Below are 12,256 nucleotides of genomic sequence, written 5' to 3' on the forward strand. Positions count from 1 at the left end.
GTGGATTGCGAAATGAACAATGTAGGGTTACTTTGTTTTTCTAGAGGGGTTACGTTTGTGTGGGGATGAGTTTTACGACATTAAAAGTAGACCGTGTGTTCATGTGTCCAGCGAGTCGTCAGCTGTTTGCGTATCTTCAATCATTTTCATATATGGGCACGTAAACATGGCAACCTTTGACGTGAGGTTTCTAAAAACAGCCTCACAGCCGGGTAACAACTTGAAACGAGTGTAGCCTACTCGTCTGGGCCATGGTTTTTGTCTCTTAAACAAACTTATGTTATATGTACATGTTAAAAAAAGACGACCAATACTGGTAGTTTGATAGTTCTAGACAGTGAGGAAAATGGACGACCTGGAGAAGCAGCTTATTTGTCCCATTTGTTTGGAGATATTTTCAAAACCAGTGGTGATTCTTCCATGTCAACACAACCTTTGCCGCAAATGTGCTAACGATGTCTTTCAGGTATAGTAAAAATCGACTTATCTGTACGTTTGCGTCAAATTACGCAATACTGTAACTTATTTTTACAGGTGAATACTTTCACCAGTTATTTTCCATTGAAAACTTAATGGGCTAGGCAGGCGCATATGATGGTCGTGTTGCAATAATAAGTCATACATTATTACAAGCATTCTTCGACAATTACCTTATTAACCTTTTAATGCATCCGTGTGACAAGGCATCCAACCCTTACCTACCCACAAGAGGCGGCTCGCTTACATCTGGAGGCCGTTTCCGTTGCCCATCCTGCAGGCATGAGGTTGTGTTGGACCGACATGGAGTCTATGGATTGCAGAGGAACCTCCTGGTGGAAAACATCATTGACATGTACAAACAGCAGTCGACCAGGTAAAGCAGTTACACAGATTCTTCTGGTTAATGTTGCGGTATAATGTTAACTAGGCCGTTATAAAAAGGTAGGCCTATAACCTGTGTCAAAGCAATTCGTAGTAACTTACATTTCTTCCACATAGATATATAAGCTATGTGTTGGCACTTAAAAGTTGAGTTTACATTAAGTTACATTATGAAAAGGCTATCATTACATCGGGGTGCTCCGTTAACAACAAGTCTTCCTACCTAAATAGGTTACTAGGTCACGCATCCATCTACCTGTAAGGATAGCACCTTCCACCATATGGTAGCTATAGCGGATATGGACTTTTGAGTTGAGATTTGTGGGCTAAGATGACAAAATGAACAATCAAGTAGTCTACATGGTGGGCCCTATATGACAAATAAGAACGTGAACCAAACATACACCATATACACTCAGCAATCAATCCCTCAGTTCCCTATATTTTCAGAGAAGTATATATTTACACAATATTTAAATACATTATTAAATGGTCCCACTTGACCAGTGGTAGGCCTACACCTTGGGTCTTGCGAAAGTCACCAATATAACGAAGACTACATACATAACATGATACATTTAGGGTAAGTGCATGGTGTTTGGCCTATGGAGGTTTGACACACTCCTGATATTTCTGACCACAAATGGTGAAGTGAAGTTAAATGAAAGTAATGAGCATAACTGTTTTTTAGTGGAGCACATTTTTTTCTCTTGGTTGGAAATAATATTAGATGTAAACGGTACAAATCCCAACAGGCCACACAGTTCCTCCGCTGTCTGCTCTGCTGTCACGAAACATCGCACTCAAGTCATTTCAGCTTGTTTATGAGTTGATCTTCCCTTGCAACTGCAGATGGAATTGCATTCTTGTCTCTTTTTTTTACAGCACTCAATTTCTTTCACATCATTTGAGTTGACACGACAGGAGTTTCTGTTGCGACCGTGACCACATGACCCCTAAGGGCTTTGTGAGTCAGAGCATTGGTGGCCTGGACCGCGGCAGGGTTCCGGTTGGAGTTGCGGCATAGTTGCTCTCTGTTGACATGCCATCCCCTTTGCCCTCAGGTCATCGTGACAACCCACGATGACCTGATGCTGTATGGTTGCTCATGACACTCACTGACATTCGCACAGTGTCATGTAATGTATTTGAAACTCAGTGTTCTTCATAAGACTATTATTGGCGAATAACTGATAACTGTAGTATATTTGGTTACATAAAAAAACAAATCCATTCTAAACAGTTAATGAAACCCTGCCATGTATATAAGAGTAAAACTTATCCAAACACTTAGTTGCAGGATTTACTAGTGAAGAACAACACAAGTAGATGGTCTAGGAAAAAACTAAATAAGAGAAAAGCCACAGATCCTTACTGTGTATCCCTATTGAGATGTAGGTCACACAGCCAATAGGCTACACCATAAACACAGCTACAGGCTAAAGTAAAGTAAATGAACAGAGGGGGCACAGAGGTATATAACACCAGGCTTTTTATTTCTTCTTTTTCACCATCTTAATGCCCAGCAGCAGCAGCAGCCAACCTGCCCCAGAGACGAAACCAGACCAGCCCATGTGCGAAGTCCACGAGGACGAGAAGATCAACATCTACTGTGTGACGTGTAGCACCCCGACCTGTTCCATGTGCAAAGTGTTCGGGGCGCATAAAGACTGCGAGGTGGCCCCTCTCACCAACGTCTACCAAAATCAGAAGGTATGCCAGCCTGCACGTGCGTCTCATCATTGAGATGTCATGGGGTTCCTGTTTTGGAGTCTTTATGCCACTCAGATAAATTAGACAAATAGCAGCGCAATAAGCCCACCGATGTTTCATTAGCCGTCATTAGAGTTGTTTTTCAAGCTGTGTCTGAGGATAATTGTCTGTCTAATGGATTTGTTAACGTACGCTTTCATTTTAATGTGTGTCTCTGTGCGTGTGTCTGTGTATGTTTGTGTGTGTGTGTAAATGTTTGTGTGTGTTTGTGTGTGTGTGTGTGTGTGCTCACACACGCTCACACACACACACACACACTCCCCCAGACGGAGCTGACAGACAGGATAGCAATGATGGTGAGCAACAACGAGAGGATCCAGGGTGTCATTAGTCAGCTGGAGGAGACCTGCAGGATCATAGAGGTGAGTTGTTCCCACAGGAAGCACTACCTCTCCCCCTCTGTCACTCTCTTCCTCCCTCTCATCCATCCTCTCTCTCTCTCTTTTTCTCTTTCCCTCTCTCCTTCTTTCTCCTCTCTCTCTCACCCTCCCTCCCTCTTTCACTCTCCTCTTTTCTCTCTCTTCCTTCCCTCCCCCTTTCCTCCCTTCTCTCTCTCTACTTCCTTCTCTTTGGTCCTCTCTCCTTCCCTCTGCCCCCCTATCTCTTTCTCTCCTCTCTCTGTCTCTCTCTCCTTCCCACTCTTCTTTCCTCTCCCCCCCCTCCTTTAGTCAATCTACTCTTCTTCATAAACAAAAGGGGAACAATCAGGAGTATTGATGGACAGGGTGAGCCGACAGCTCTTCAGCTGGAGGTGATGTGTGTGGGCCGCTACGGTACCACAGGACGCTGGAGCGTCTCCAAGCCCCATGGCCGCCGTCCGGCGAGAGCCGGTGACTGACATGGGCGTTGTGTTTCTGAGACTTGAGTGCGCATATGGCCACTGCAGATGACAAAGAGGAACTTCTGGCAAGGTTGATTGTAAGGGAGAGAGAAAGAGGAGAGACAGAGAGTCCAGGAAGAAACTCGCCAGCATAAGTGCATACAGTATAACCTGTTTTTAGACTATTTTTGGAGTTTCGGTCCAGACACTATTGCTTCAGTTCAGTTCTTCAAGTAAATCATCTTCAGTCATTGAGTGGCTTTTCATTTTTTTTTTTTATTGTATTCACTTTTTTATATTTTCATGAACCATCATTTAAGGCGCTATGTGACGTTTTGTTTAAGTTTGAAACATCTAAGAATGACCTTAATAGCAACAGAGTGTGAAGAAACAGCCATTTTGATGTCAAAAATGCCTATGCTCCGTTTTGTCCAGATATCCATTGAAGTTAGCATGCAAACCGGTTAGTGCTGGGCTGCCTCTCTTGCAACACCACACTGTGGCTCGTCTGGCCACTGTATTAAATACAATACAAGTCGATTTGAGACTGTGTTCAAGACAACTCGAAGCCGAGAGACATAGCTTGTTTAATCATAGCTCGTTTAATAGTGAGCATTGCCTGAAGTTCCTTTAGAGGGCCGTGTGGGAAAATCTTTCACAAGCCTAGTAATTAGGTAATTATTAGGTAATTAGGAATTAGAATAGGAGGAGAGGTTTGGCTCAAGGTTTCCTGATAAAAGTGAAATTTCCCTTGCCCCTGTCGGTAAAGTACCTGAATATAAATGAAATAGATTTGCCGTTATACGCAGTAAATGAAATTGAACTGAATTAGAAAAACGGCAAAGTAGAAGAACCAGTGTTAGAGTGACAACCCACTCACTTTCTCTCACTCATGACTTGCTTTCTCAAAGGTGTGTTTACTACCTGTGTTCCACAGGAGAACAGCAGGAGGCAGAAGTCACAGGTGTGCGAGAAGTTTGACCACCTGTATGCCATCATGGAGGACCGGAAGAGGGAGATGACTCTGCAGGTGTCGGCAGAGCAGGAGGAGAAGCTCAACTACATCCAGGGCCTCAAGCGCAAGTACAACGAACACCTGGAGTCCATGAGCAAGATCGTGGAGACGGGCATTCAGACCATGGAGGAGCCTGAAATGGCTGTGTTCTTGCAGGTGAGTTAGCTGTGTTTTTTTTTGTTTTATGAAGCGCCAAAAGACTTACAGTCAAAGCCAAGAGCTCTTCATCATCATGTTTCATCATCACTTACAACTCACTTAAGGAGTGATGCTTTGAAGAACAAGTTTACTTTTTCAACAAGGCTTTATCCTTTAGGTTGTCTCCTTAAAAACATTTTATACTCAGAAGCAGTGTTGGGGTCGTTACTCAAAAAAGGTAATGTATTGCACATTACTCGTTACTGTAAAAATGTTTAATCCCTTACACTACTTCTTTATTCTCTATGGAAAGTAACGTGTTACATTACTTTTGCGTTACTGCGTTTAAATGTTTCTATGGACGCTGTTATTGATATCGACCCCTTTTATTTATTATTTAATTAATTACGTTGTATGAAACATTAGGTAGCATAATCTAGTCTATTACACTACTCGCGCTGTAGGCCTACCACTCCCGTTCAGTATTCAGCTAACAAATACTCAGATGGGTTTTATTTTTTGTGAATGTTCTTGTCACCCTCCCAGAAGATGCACATGTGTGCGCGTGCATGCACGCACACACACACACACACACACACACACACACACACACACACAATAAGACCGGCAACGCAGTTTAACTTATGCACTCGCTACCGCAACATTTTGAACGGCAGATTTTGTTTTCATACAGGTGCATATTTATTGTTTTATTTTTAGGTTTTTTTTTAAATAGGAAAGCAAAGCAGTATTATCTATCAGAGTCAGTGCTGTAGAAGGTGGCCTGATTCCACACACCCTGCTCATGACAGGGTAAAGCACACCACCACAACATGCGTCTCCACGGCTTGAGGAGGATTCCTATTTCCTAATAGGAGAATGTCAAATAGGAGAATAAAGTCATCTTTGCTCACACGCTGTTAATAACTGTAATGTGATTACTGAATTTAGAAAAGTAACGTGTTACACTACTCCTTACTGACAAATGTAATGTGTTTACTGTGTGTACAGTAACGTTACACCCAACTCTGCTCAGAAGTTCCTCATGTAAACTGTTTTATAGAACCCTTCTACTGGTAGTTTCATATACCATCAGTGGGTGTTAAAACTGTGAAGATTACAGAAGTGCATAAACAATTTTATCTGAGTCATTACATTACATTTACATTACATTACATTTGGCTGACGCATTTTTAGCCAAAGCGACTAACAACATGGTAAAAAGTTTAAGTTTTAAAGCAATTCTCAACAATTGTAGGACAATATAAAAAACGGTAGAGTACAGTAAGAATAAGTGCATCAGTGAGTGCTGTTTTTAACAGTTACGTGTCAGATCAAGACGGCTGGTAAGTGCTAGGATCAGCAAGACTTGTTGTAAGTAGTGCTATGAGAGGAGATGTTCTCTAAAGAGCTGGGTCTTCAGGAGTTTTTTGAAAATGGAGAGGGATGTCCCTGCAAGTTCTATGTTTTAAAAATTAAATTAGAAGATATTCCTGATCTATCACAATGTTTATGAGTAAAGTAAATTATAGGATATTATATAGTTGTCATATAATACACAATAATATACAATACATTGTAATAGTTAATAGTTATACCAACCATTAGTAATAACCATTGCAATCATTATTGTGCTTTTTTGCAGACAGCAAGACCTCTTTTGAAAAAGTAAGTGCTTACTTGAGGTAGATATTGCACATCTGTGTAACAGCACTTTTCCTGTTCGGTTTTCTTGGTGATTGCACCTGTTACTGTTGGTGTTTGCTCTCTGTCAGAATTGGTGAAGCCTCCAACACGTCCCATCTGGAGAAAGTGGAGCGAGGCTACGAGAACATGGATCACTACACAGCTAACTTTCTGAAGCAGAGAAAAGCACTGCGTAGCATTGACTTCATCGTCGGTAAGGAAGGACATTTATATGTTATTCATTTAGCAGACACTTTTATCCAAAGCGACACACACAAATCGAGGATTAACATTCAAGCTACATTGCAAAGTAGACCTTGTGGGTGAAAATACCACTTTAGAAACACCACGAGACTACCAGAGGATGTGAGTGCAGAAGTGGAAGTACCTGTCAAAGTGCAATCAAAGGAGATAGTGATAGAAGGAGTAATAATAATAATAATCATTTTTATTTTATACCCAAGGTCGCTTTACATAGGATAGGAAAATACAACAAACAAACAAACAAACAAAAACAATACAACAAACAGAAGCTATGTTTATAGAGCTCTGTGTTGGCTGTGGAGGAGAAGTGATCATTAAACAGAAAGGTCTTGAGTGGTAGAAGGAGAAGGAGGTGGAAGGAAGAAGAGCAAAGGAAGTGCATGATGGGTGTGTTGGCTTGTTGGATGTGTTGCAGATGTATTAGATGAGGAGGTACTCTCAGAATATAGTTGGGTCTTCAAGAGCTTCTTGAAGGTAGAGAGGGACTCCCCTACTCTAGTAGCACTTGGTAGCTTGTTCCACCATCAGGGGACTACAAATGAGAGTTTCTCGACTGGGACGACGTTCCTTGGAGGAACACAATGGTTGAAGGGTAATATAAGCCTTTATGAGTGGGAACAGACCCAGCGATCACGCTGTAGGCAAGCATTAGTGACTTGAATGTGAAACAGCTACTCTTAGCTGAGGGCCAGCAGGATAGTGAGCTCTTTTTGGTTGATTGAAAACCAGAAGCACCACTGTGCATGTGGGAGGTGTGGCCTGATCTTTCTTATATTGCGAAGCAGCACAATTGGGCGACATGAACAGAGAAGGTCAGCTGTTCATCAATTTTGACAGCAAGTTTCTTGCAACCTTGGGAGGAGTCTGTTTTGATGTTGAGATGTATAACTTGTTTGGACTAGCAGTTTGGTCTTAGAGAGGTTTAGTTGGAGGTGGAAGTTTTTTCATCCATGCTGGATATGTCAAAGAGACAATCCCAAGATCTGCACAGAGACCGTGCAGTCATCAGACAGGAATGACAGGTAGCAGTGATATGAGAAGCCATGTGAGTGGATAATCTGCCCCAGAAATTTAGGGCACACAGCAGAGAGAAGGGGCCACAGCACCGAAACAAACCAAGAAACTCAAATGTTTTGCCAATGTGTGTGTTTACTTACTACTTTTTCATACTTCACATCTTGATTTTATGTGTATTGTCCTTTTTAATAACAATTAACTCTCTCTTTAATAACTTAATAACTCTCTCACTCAACCTCTCTCTTATCTTTTATACATCCTTATTTTGACACTGTCCATTAAATCAGATCATTTGTGTTATCTCTAACCTGATCCTGTTTAGAGGATGACGAAGAGGATGAGGAGCAGGAGGAGGAAGAAGATGCTGGAACAGAGGAGGAGCAAGCAGAGGGAGGAGCTTCAGACTTGGTAGCCCCGCCCCTACCAGCCCAAAGCAGCCTGAAAGCCACATCCTCCTAGCTGAAGTTAGGAAACAGACATACACACATAACAAACATTCACACACAACCATACACACACTCTTACTAAGACACACACTTTTAAATGTGCCATACAGGCAGCAATTCATCATATAGAAGAAACAAATAGAAGAAAAAAAACTGAGTGCTGTAGGTGTAGTTTTCAGACCAAGAGATGACATGGGGTAGTATAGATATAAAGTATTTACCCAAAAGTGGAATAAGTGGGTGAATACTTCTGAACTTTCTTCCAGTGTGTTGCACCCTCTTTTTTAAGTTGTCTGGAAATCTAAAGAGGTTGTTTATGTTAGTAATTTCATGTGAGACTTTTTACTCTTTTTTTGTTAAGGAAAAAGCCACCATTGTGGCCATAATACAGACATGTACATCTTAATACACACACACAGACGCACACACACACACACACACACACACACACACACACACATGCCTAGATAGCTAGTTCAGAGAATAAACCATCGGGAATAGAAGTCTTCCATACCTTTTTCTATCTGTCAGTGATCATGCCGTCTGCACCGCGGCGTGGACACAGGAGCTGGCCTGATGGAGGCAGTGAGTCCAGCTCTGGCTCATAGACTGATTAAAGCTATCTGTGTTACTCAGCATGCTCGTCTGTCTTTCATTTGACCCGATAGCACTCACACACGCGCAGCGTCAGAGAGTGTTTCGCCTCGCATACCAGAAATTTTAGCAAGTTGTCGTCGACTTCTCTCGTCATGCTCTTAGGTAGTGTTGGCATGATGTTTTAATGAGGTTGGCTTTTTGCCTGTCACAAAGCTATTTTTGGGGCACTGTCGCCTCAAATAGATCTTTCATGAGCTTTTTTTATACCTCTCCACCTCAGTAGCTGTACTTCACTTATACATATGAACACTGGCTGCTTCCTTTACATCAAGACATCAGCATCAGCTTTCACTTGTTTTAAAATAGATGCACCGCATGGCAAACCTCCTCTTCGCTCACTAACACATACCTGTGATTTAAGTTCTGACCTGTGCTGTTTAACTGGATGAGCATAGAGACTGGCTTAGAGACTGACCGCACTCAGCCATGGGTTCTGAGAAGTGTCCAGTTGATCTAACCAAATGTTTCTTTGCACTTTTGGGTAGTTAAGCTGAAATAACAAGGGGAATGGGACTGTTGTGTAACGTATACTTTCTGGCTCACTGGAGGGTAGTTGGTAATGGAATTTGTCCTTCACACAGACTCACACTGAACCTCACAATGTCTGAGCATCTATCAATGCAGAAACACTTCTTTTTTATTATTATTTTATTTTTATTTTATTATTATGAGTATTAGTAAAACTTCCATATCATAGTGTCTTTTGGTTAACAGGGGGTTTATAGAGTTCTAATCCAGTTACTGTGCAGTGCATGAGGTGGTTTGATACCACAGTATGACGTCATTCCACATTCTGGAGACTTCTCTTGCTCAATGTATTTGGTCCAGATCAGAGTCAGATCTGTACCATAATCATGTTAAGTGTCATATGACTGTAGTGTGGCAATGGATCCCTCTGACTTGGCCTCAGAAACGGGCTTGGTGGTTTATCTGACACAATGAGGTCAAGTTTAGGTGCAGATCCATGATGTGGTGCTTCTGATCACCATGACGCATGGTTCAGTGGAACTTCACAATTTTGCTGCACACTTCACGGCTTCCTGTCGTCATTAAACAGAACATTAACAGAATGTGTTTTCTTTATGGTGACCTCCAGGTAGCAGTCTGGTTTCCTGTTAAGTCCATGTAAGCCACTATTTTGGTAACACTTTAGTCATGGGTTATTTTTGTGTTTTAGATTTTTTTTTTTAACTGGATATCCTAATGGGGATAACCAGGCTTCACTTCCATGGGAGTTTTAGTGGTTGTGATGGCTGTTCCCTGTTCTATGTTCTTCATGTACACTTAATTTATTATAGTGTGGATTACCTTCAAGAATCATTAAATGTTTTCACAATGTACCTCCATCTGTGGGCGGCTATTATTATATAAAGGGATTTAGAGACAAGCCTGATTTTACAAACATGCATAACATTTGAGAAAAAAATAAATGAAAAAAAGAAGTGTTGCAGGTTATTTAAATTGTGACTGGTTATGTGGCTATTAACATTTGATACAACTATATCAAGTTGGCTATTGATGAGACGGGATGTCCCTCAATAGATGCTCACTCGGAGATACAAAATTAGTCTACTCATCACTGTTTCCTGAAGTCCTTCACGCTGAATGTTTGCGGATTAGGCTGATGATTCAGTTAATGACGTTTACAGATCTCTGTGCGGTCAGATGATCAAATTTCATTTGTCCAAATAACACCGTGATATGGCCCTGAAAAAGGTCGACAAAGGACTGTAAAATTGGCTTTTCATTTTTTATTGAAAAATATAAATATAAGACATTCTCTTGCACAACAAAAATACTGGTTGCTCATCAGTTTATTAACAAACGTACACAATGTAATGTACAATGAAAGAAAATATCAGATAAAATATAATTTTGAATAATATACAGTCTTTTTCTAGCTCTCAAGTCCCAAATGATTGTGTACTATTAGAAAATTAAACGTATATTGGCTACATTTTGTTAAGCACTTTTACAACAATTATCGAAAGTGATGACTTCTCACGCATTTACGCAGCTATTTGATCACCAGGCTGTAGTAGTCTACAATTCCACATTTTTGCTCTTGATTTGAGCATAAATCTACTAAAATAAATACGATATAAATGAATGGAAAGGCAGCACTATAGTACATATTATGTTTTGTGCTAAATGTAAAAATTTCTTTGGCGGATGAATAGATGTCAATTTTACTTCCCAAAGAGTTCCATCATTTTCCTATTACTGTGCGCTTGTTGGGCTAATTGTTCAGCTCTTGCCATCTCTAATACTTCTCGGAGCAGGTGGAAGGTGAGATCCAGAGAGATAGGAGGCTCCTCCGACCGTCGCTCCCTCTCCATCGAGTCGTCAGGCTGTTGTGCGTAATTGGCGATGAGCCGCTTCATGTTACCAACTTTGCCTTGTAACAGACGTTGTGTTAGCTGGAGCTGCAGAGCTCTTCTGAAGCCTGACCGGGAGCTTTCGGAATACATGTTTGGTGCGGACAGAGGTGAATTCTGATTTCCGTTGCCCAGTCGTATGAAGTATTCCTCTCCCACGCGTGCCAAAATGGGAAGGGACTGCTGCTGTGGGTCGCGCTCTGTGCCAGGAGCCTGCTGACTGGGGCTGTCGATCGCTCTACATTCATGTCGGGGCGGAAAGGCAACGAGGAGGACGAAGGTGGCAAGAAAATTGAGCTTCATGACAAGGAAGCAAAGGAAATCTGTGAATGTAAAAGAAAGACGATCATGTTGATGTTGCCCTCTCCAAACCTCTGTGTACTTTACGCAGCACGAATTACCACGAGTGGGTTGTGCTATGACAGCATAATATTAACCACTCAATAGTAAACAGTACGGATATCTCAACTAAAAACTTTGTTCCCCCAAATCTACTTAAGTGTACGATGAAATGCAACATTTTCTAAAGTTGCGACAGTTAAATATTTGCAAAAATAACCTGAACAAACCAGTATGACTGCTTAATAAATTGGCTGTTGCCGACTGAGACAAACGTAAGCGAAACTGACAAAAATACTACAACAGTAAACTTTTAAGTAATAATCTGTTTTTGTTTTATAAGGTGCTCCACAAAATATATGCCATACCTGTATCGCGCAGTCTGCACTTCCTCAGAAGAATGCACACCTGATATGACGAATGTCTCTTTTACCTGCGGTCTATCTGGATATATTTGAGAGGATGTCTTCAAAAGACTGAATGTTTAGGTTGGATTTATATAGCCGACATTTGTGACAAGTGTCACGTTAGAACTTGCGTCTGCGCATTGGAGACGAGTGGACTTGAATGAACGCAAGTTCTCTAGAATGAATGAGGTGAGTCATAAAATACCTCTCTCTCTTTATCTCTCTCTCTCCCCCCTTCTCTCTCGCTCTCTCTCTGTTTCTTACTCACTCTTTCTCTCACAAACACACACACACTGTTTCTCACAGAATGCAGTACATTTTGTGAAGAGGAGATGGTAGTGAGGTATTCTCAGCTATTGTCTAACTCTGCATCCATTTTGGCATGAACACACTTCTCAAACACACACACACACACACACACCCTTTACCTTTCAGTGTCATCTTCCCCATGAAAA

At 41.4% G+C, this 12,256-nt stretch overlaps 2 protein-coding genes across 3 annotated transcripts; one reads left to right on the plus strand and one right to left on the minus strand.

The window, feature by feature from the left end:
- Positions 1-188: 188 nt before the first annotated feature.
- trim55b (tripartite motif containing 55b) lies at positions 189-8,655 on the plus strand. 2 transcript variants are annotated; one of them, XM_048267055.1, is made up of 8 exons: positions 189-466; positions 684-853; positions 2,388-2,574; positions 2,901-2,996; positions 4,392-4,625; positions 6,253-6,275; positions 6,383-6,507; positions 7,897-8,655. In XM_048267055.1, exons 1-8 carry the CDS (start codon positions 347-349, stop codon positions 8,031-8,033), a joined length of 1,092 nt encoding a protein of 363 aa, XP_048123012.1. In that variant the 5' UTR covers positions 189-346; the 3' UTR covers positions 8,034-8,655. The 2 variants fall into 2 exon arrangements, with proteins under 2 accessions (XP_048123012.1, XP_048123013.1); XM_048267056.1 differs by having other exon boundaries at positions 2,391-2,574.
- Positions 8,656-10,487: 1,832 nt separating this feature from the next.
- crhb (corticotropin releasing hormone b) lies at positions 10,488-11,889 on the minus strand. Its single transcript, XM_048266485.1, has 2 exons — positions 11,763-11,889; positions 10,488-11,378 (listed from the first exon to the last, which is right to left on the minus strand). Exon 2 carries the CDS (start codon positions 11,356-11,358, stop codon positions 10,867-10,869), a length of 492 nt encoding a protein of 163 aa, XP_048122442.1. The 5' UTR covers positions 11,359-11,378; positions 11,763-11,889; the 3' UTR covers positions 10,488-10,866.
- Between the last annotated feature and the right edge of the window lie 367 nt (positions 11,890-12,256).

The sequence above is a fragment of the Alosa alosa genome, chromosome 16, assembly GCF_017589495.1.
Source record: "Alosa alosa isolate M-15738 ecotype Scorff River chromosome 16, AALO_Geno_1.1, whole genome shotgun sequence".
Lineage (NCBI taxonomy): Eukaryota > Metazoa > Chordata > Actinopteri > Clupeiformes > Clupeidae > Alosa > Alosa alosa.

Excerpts from the sequence above, each read along its gene's own strand:
- trim55b (XM_048267055.1), top strand. The coding sequence starts at position 347 with ATGGACGACCTGGAGAAGCAGCTTATTTGTCCCATTTGTTTGGAGATA. Across the intron at positions 2,997-4,391 it reads AGACCTGCAGGATCATAGAG|GAGAACAGCAGGAGGCAGAA; the intron begins GTGAGTTGTTCC and ends TGTGTTCCACAG. Across the intron at positions 6,508-7,896 it reads TAGCATTGACTTCATCGTCG|AGGATGACGAAGAGGATGAG; the intron begins GTAAGGAAGGAC and ends GATCCTGTTTAG.
- crhb (XM_048266485.1), bottom strand. The coding sequence starts at position 11,358 with ATGAAGCTCAATTTTCTTGCCACCTTCGTCCTCCTCGTTGCCTTTCCG.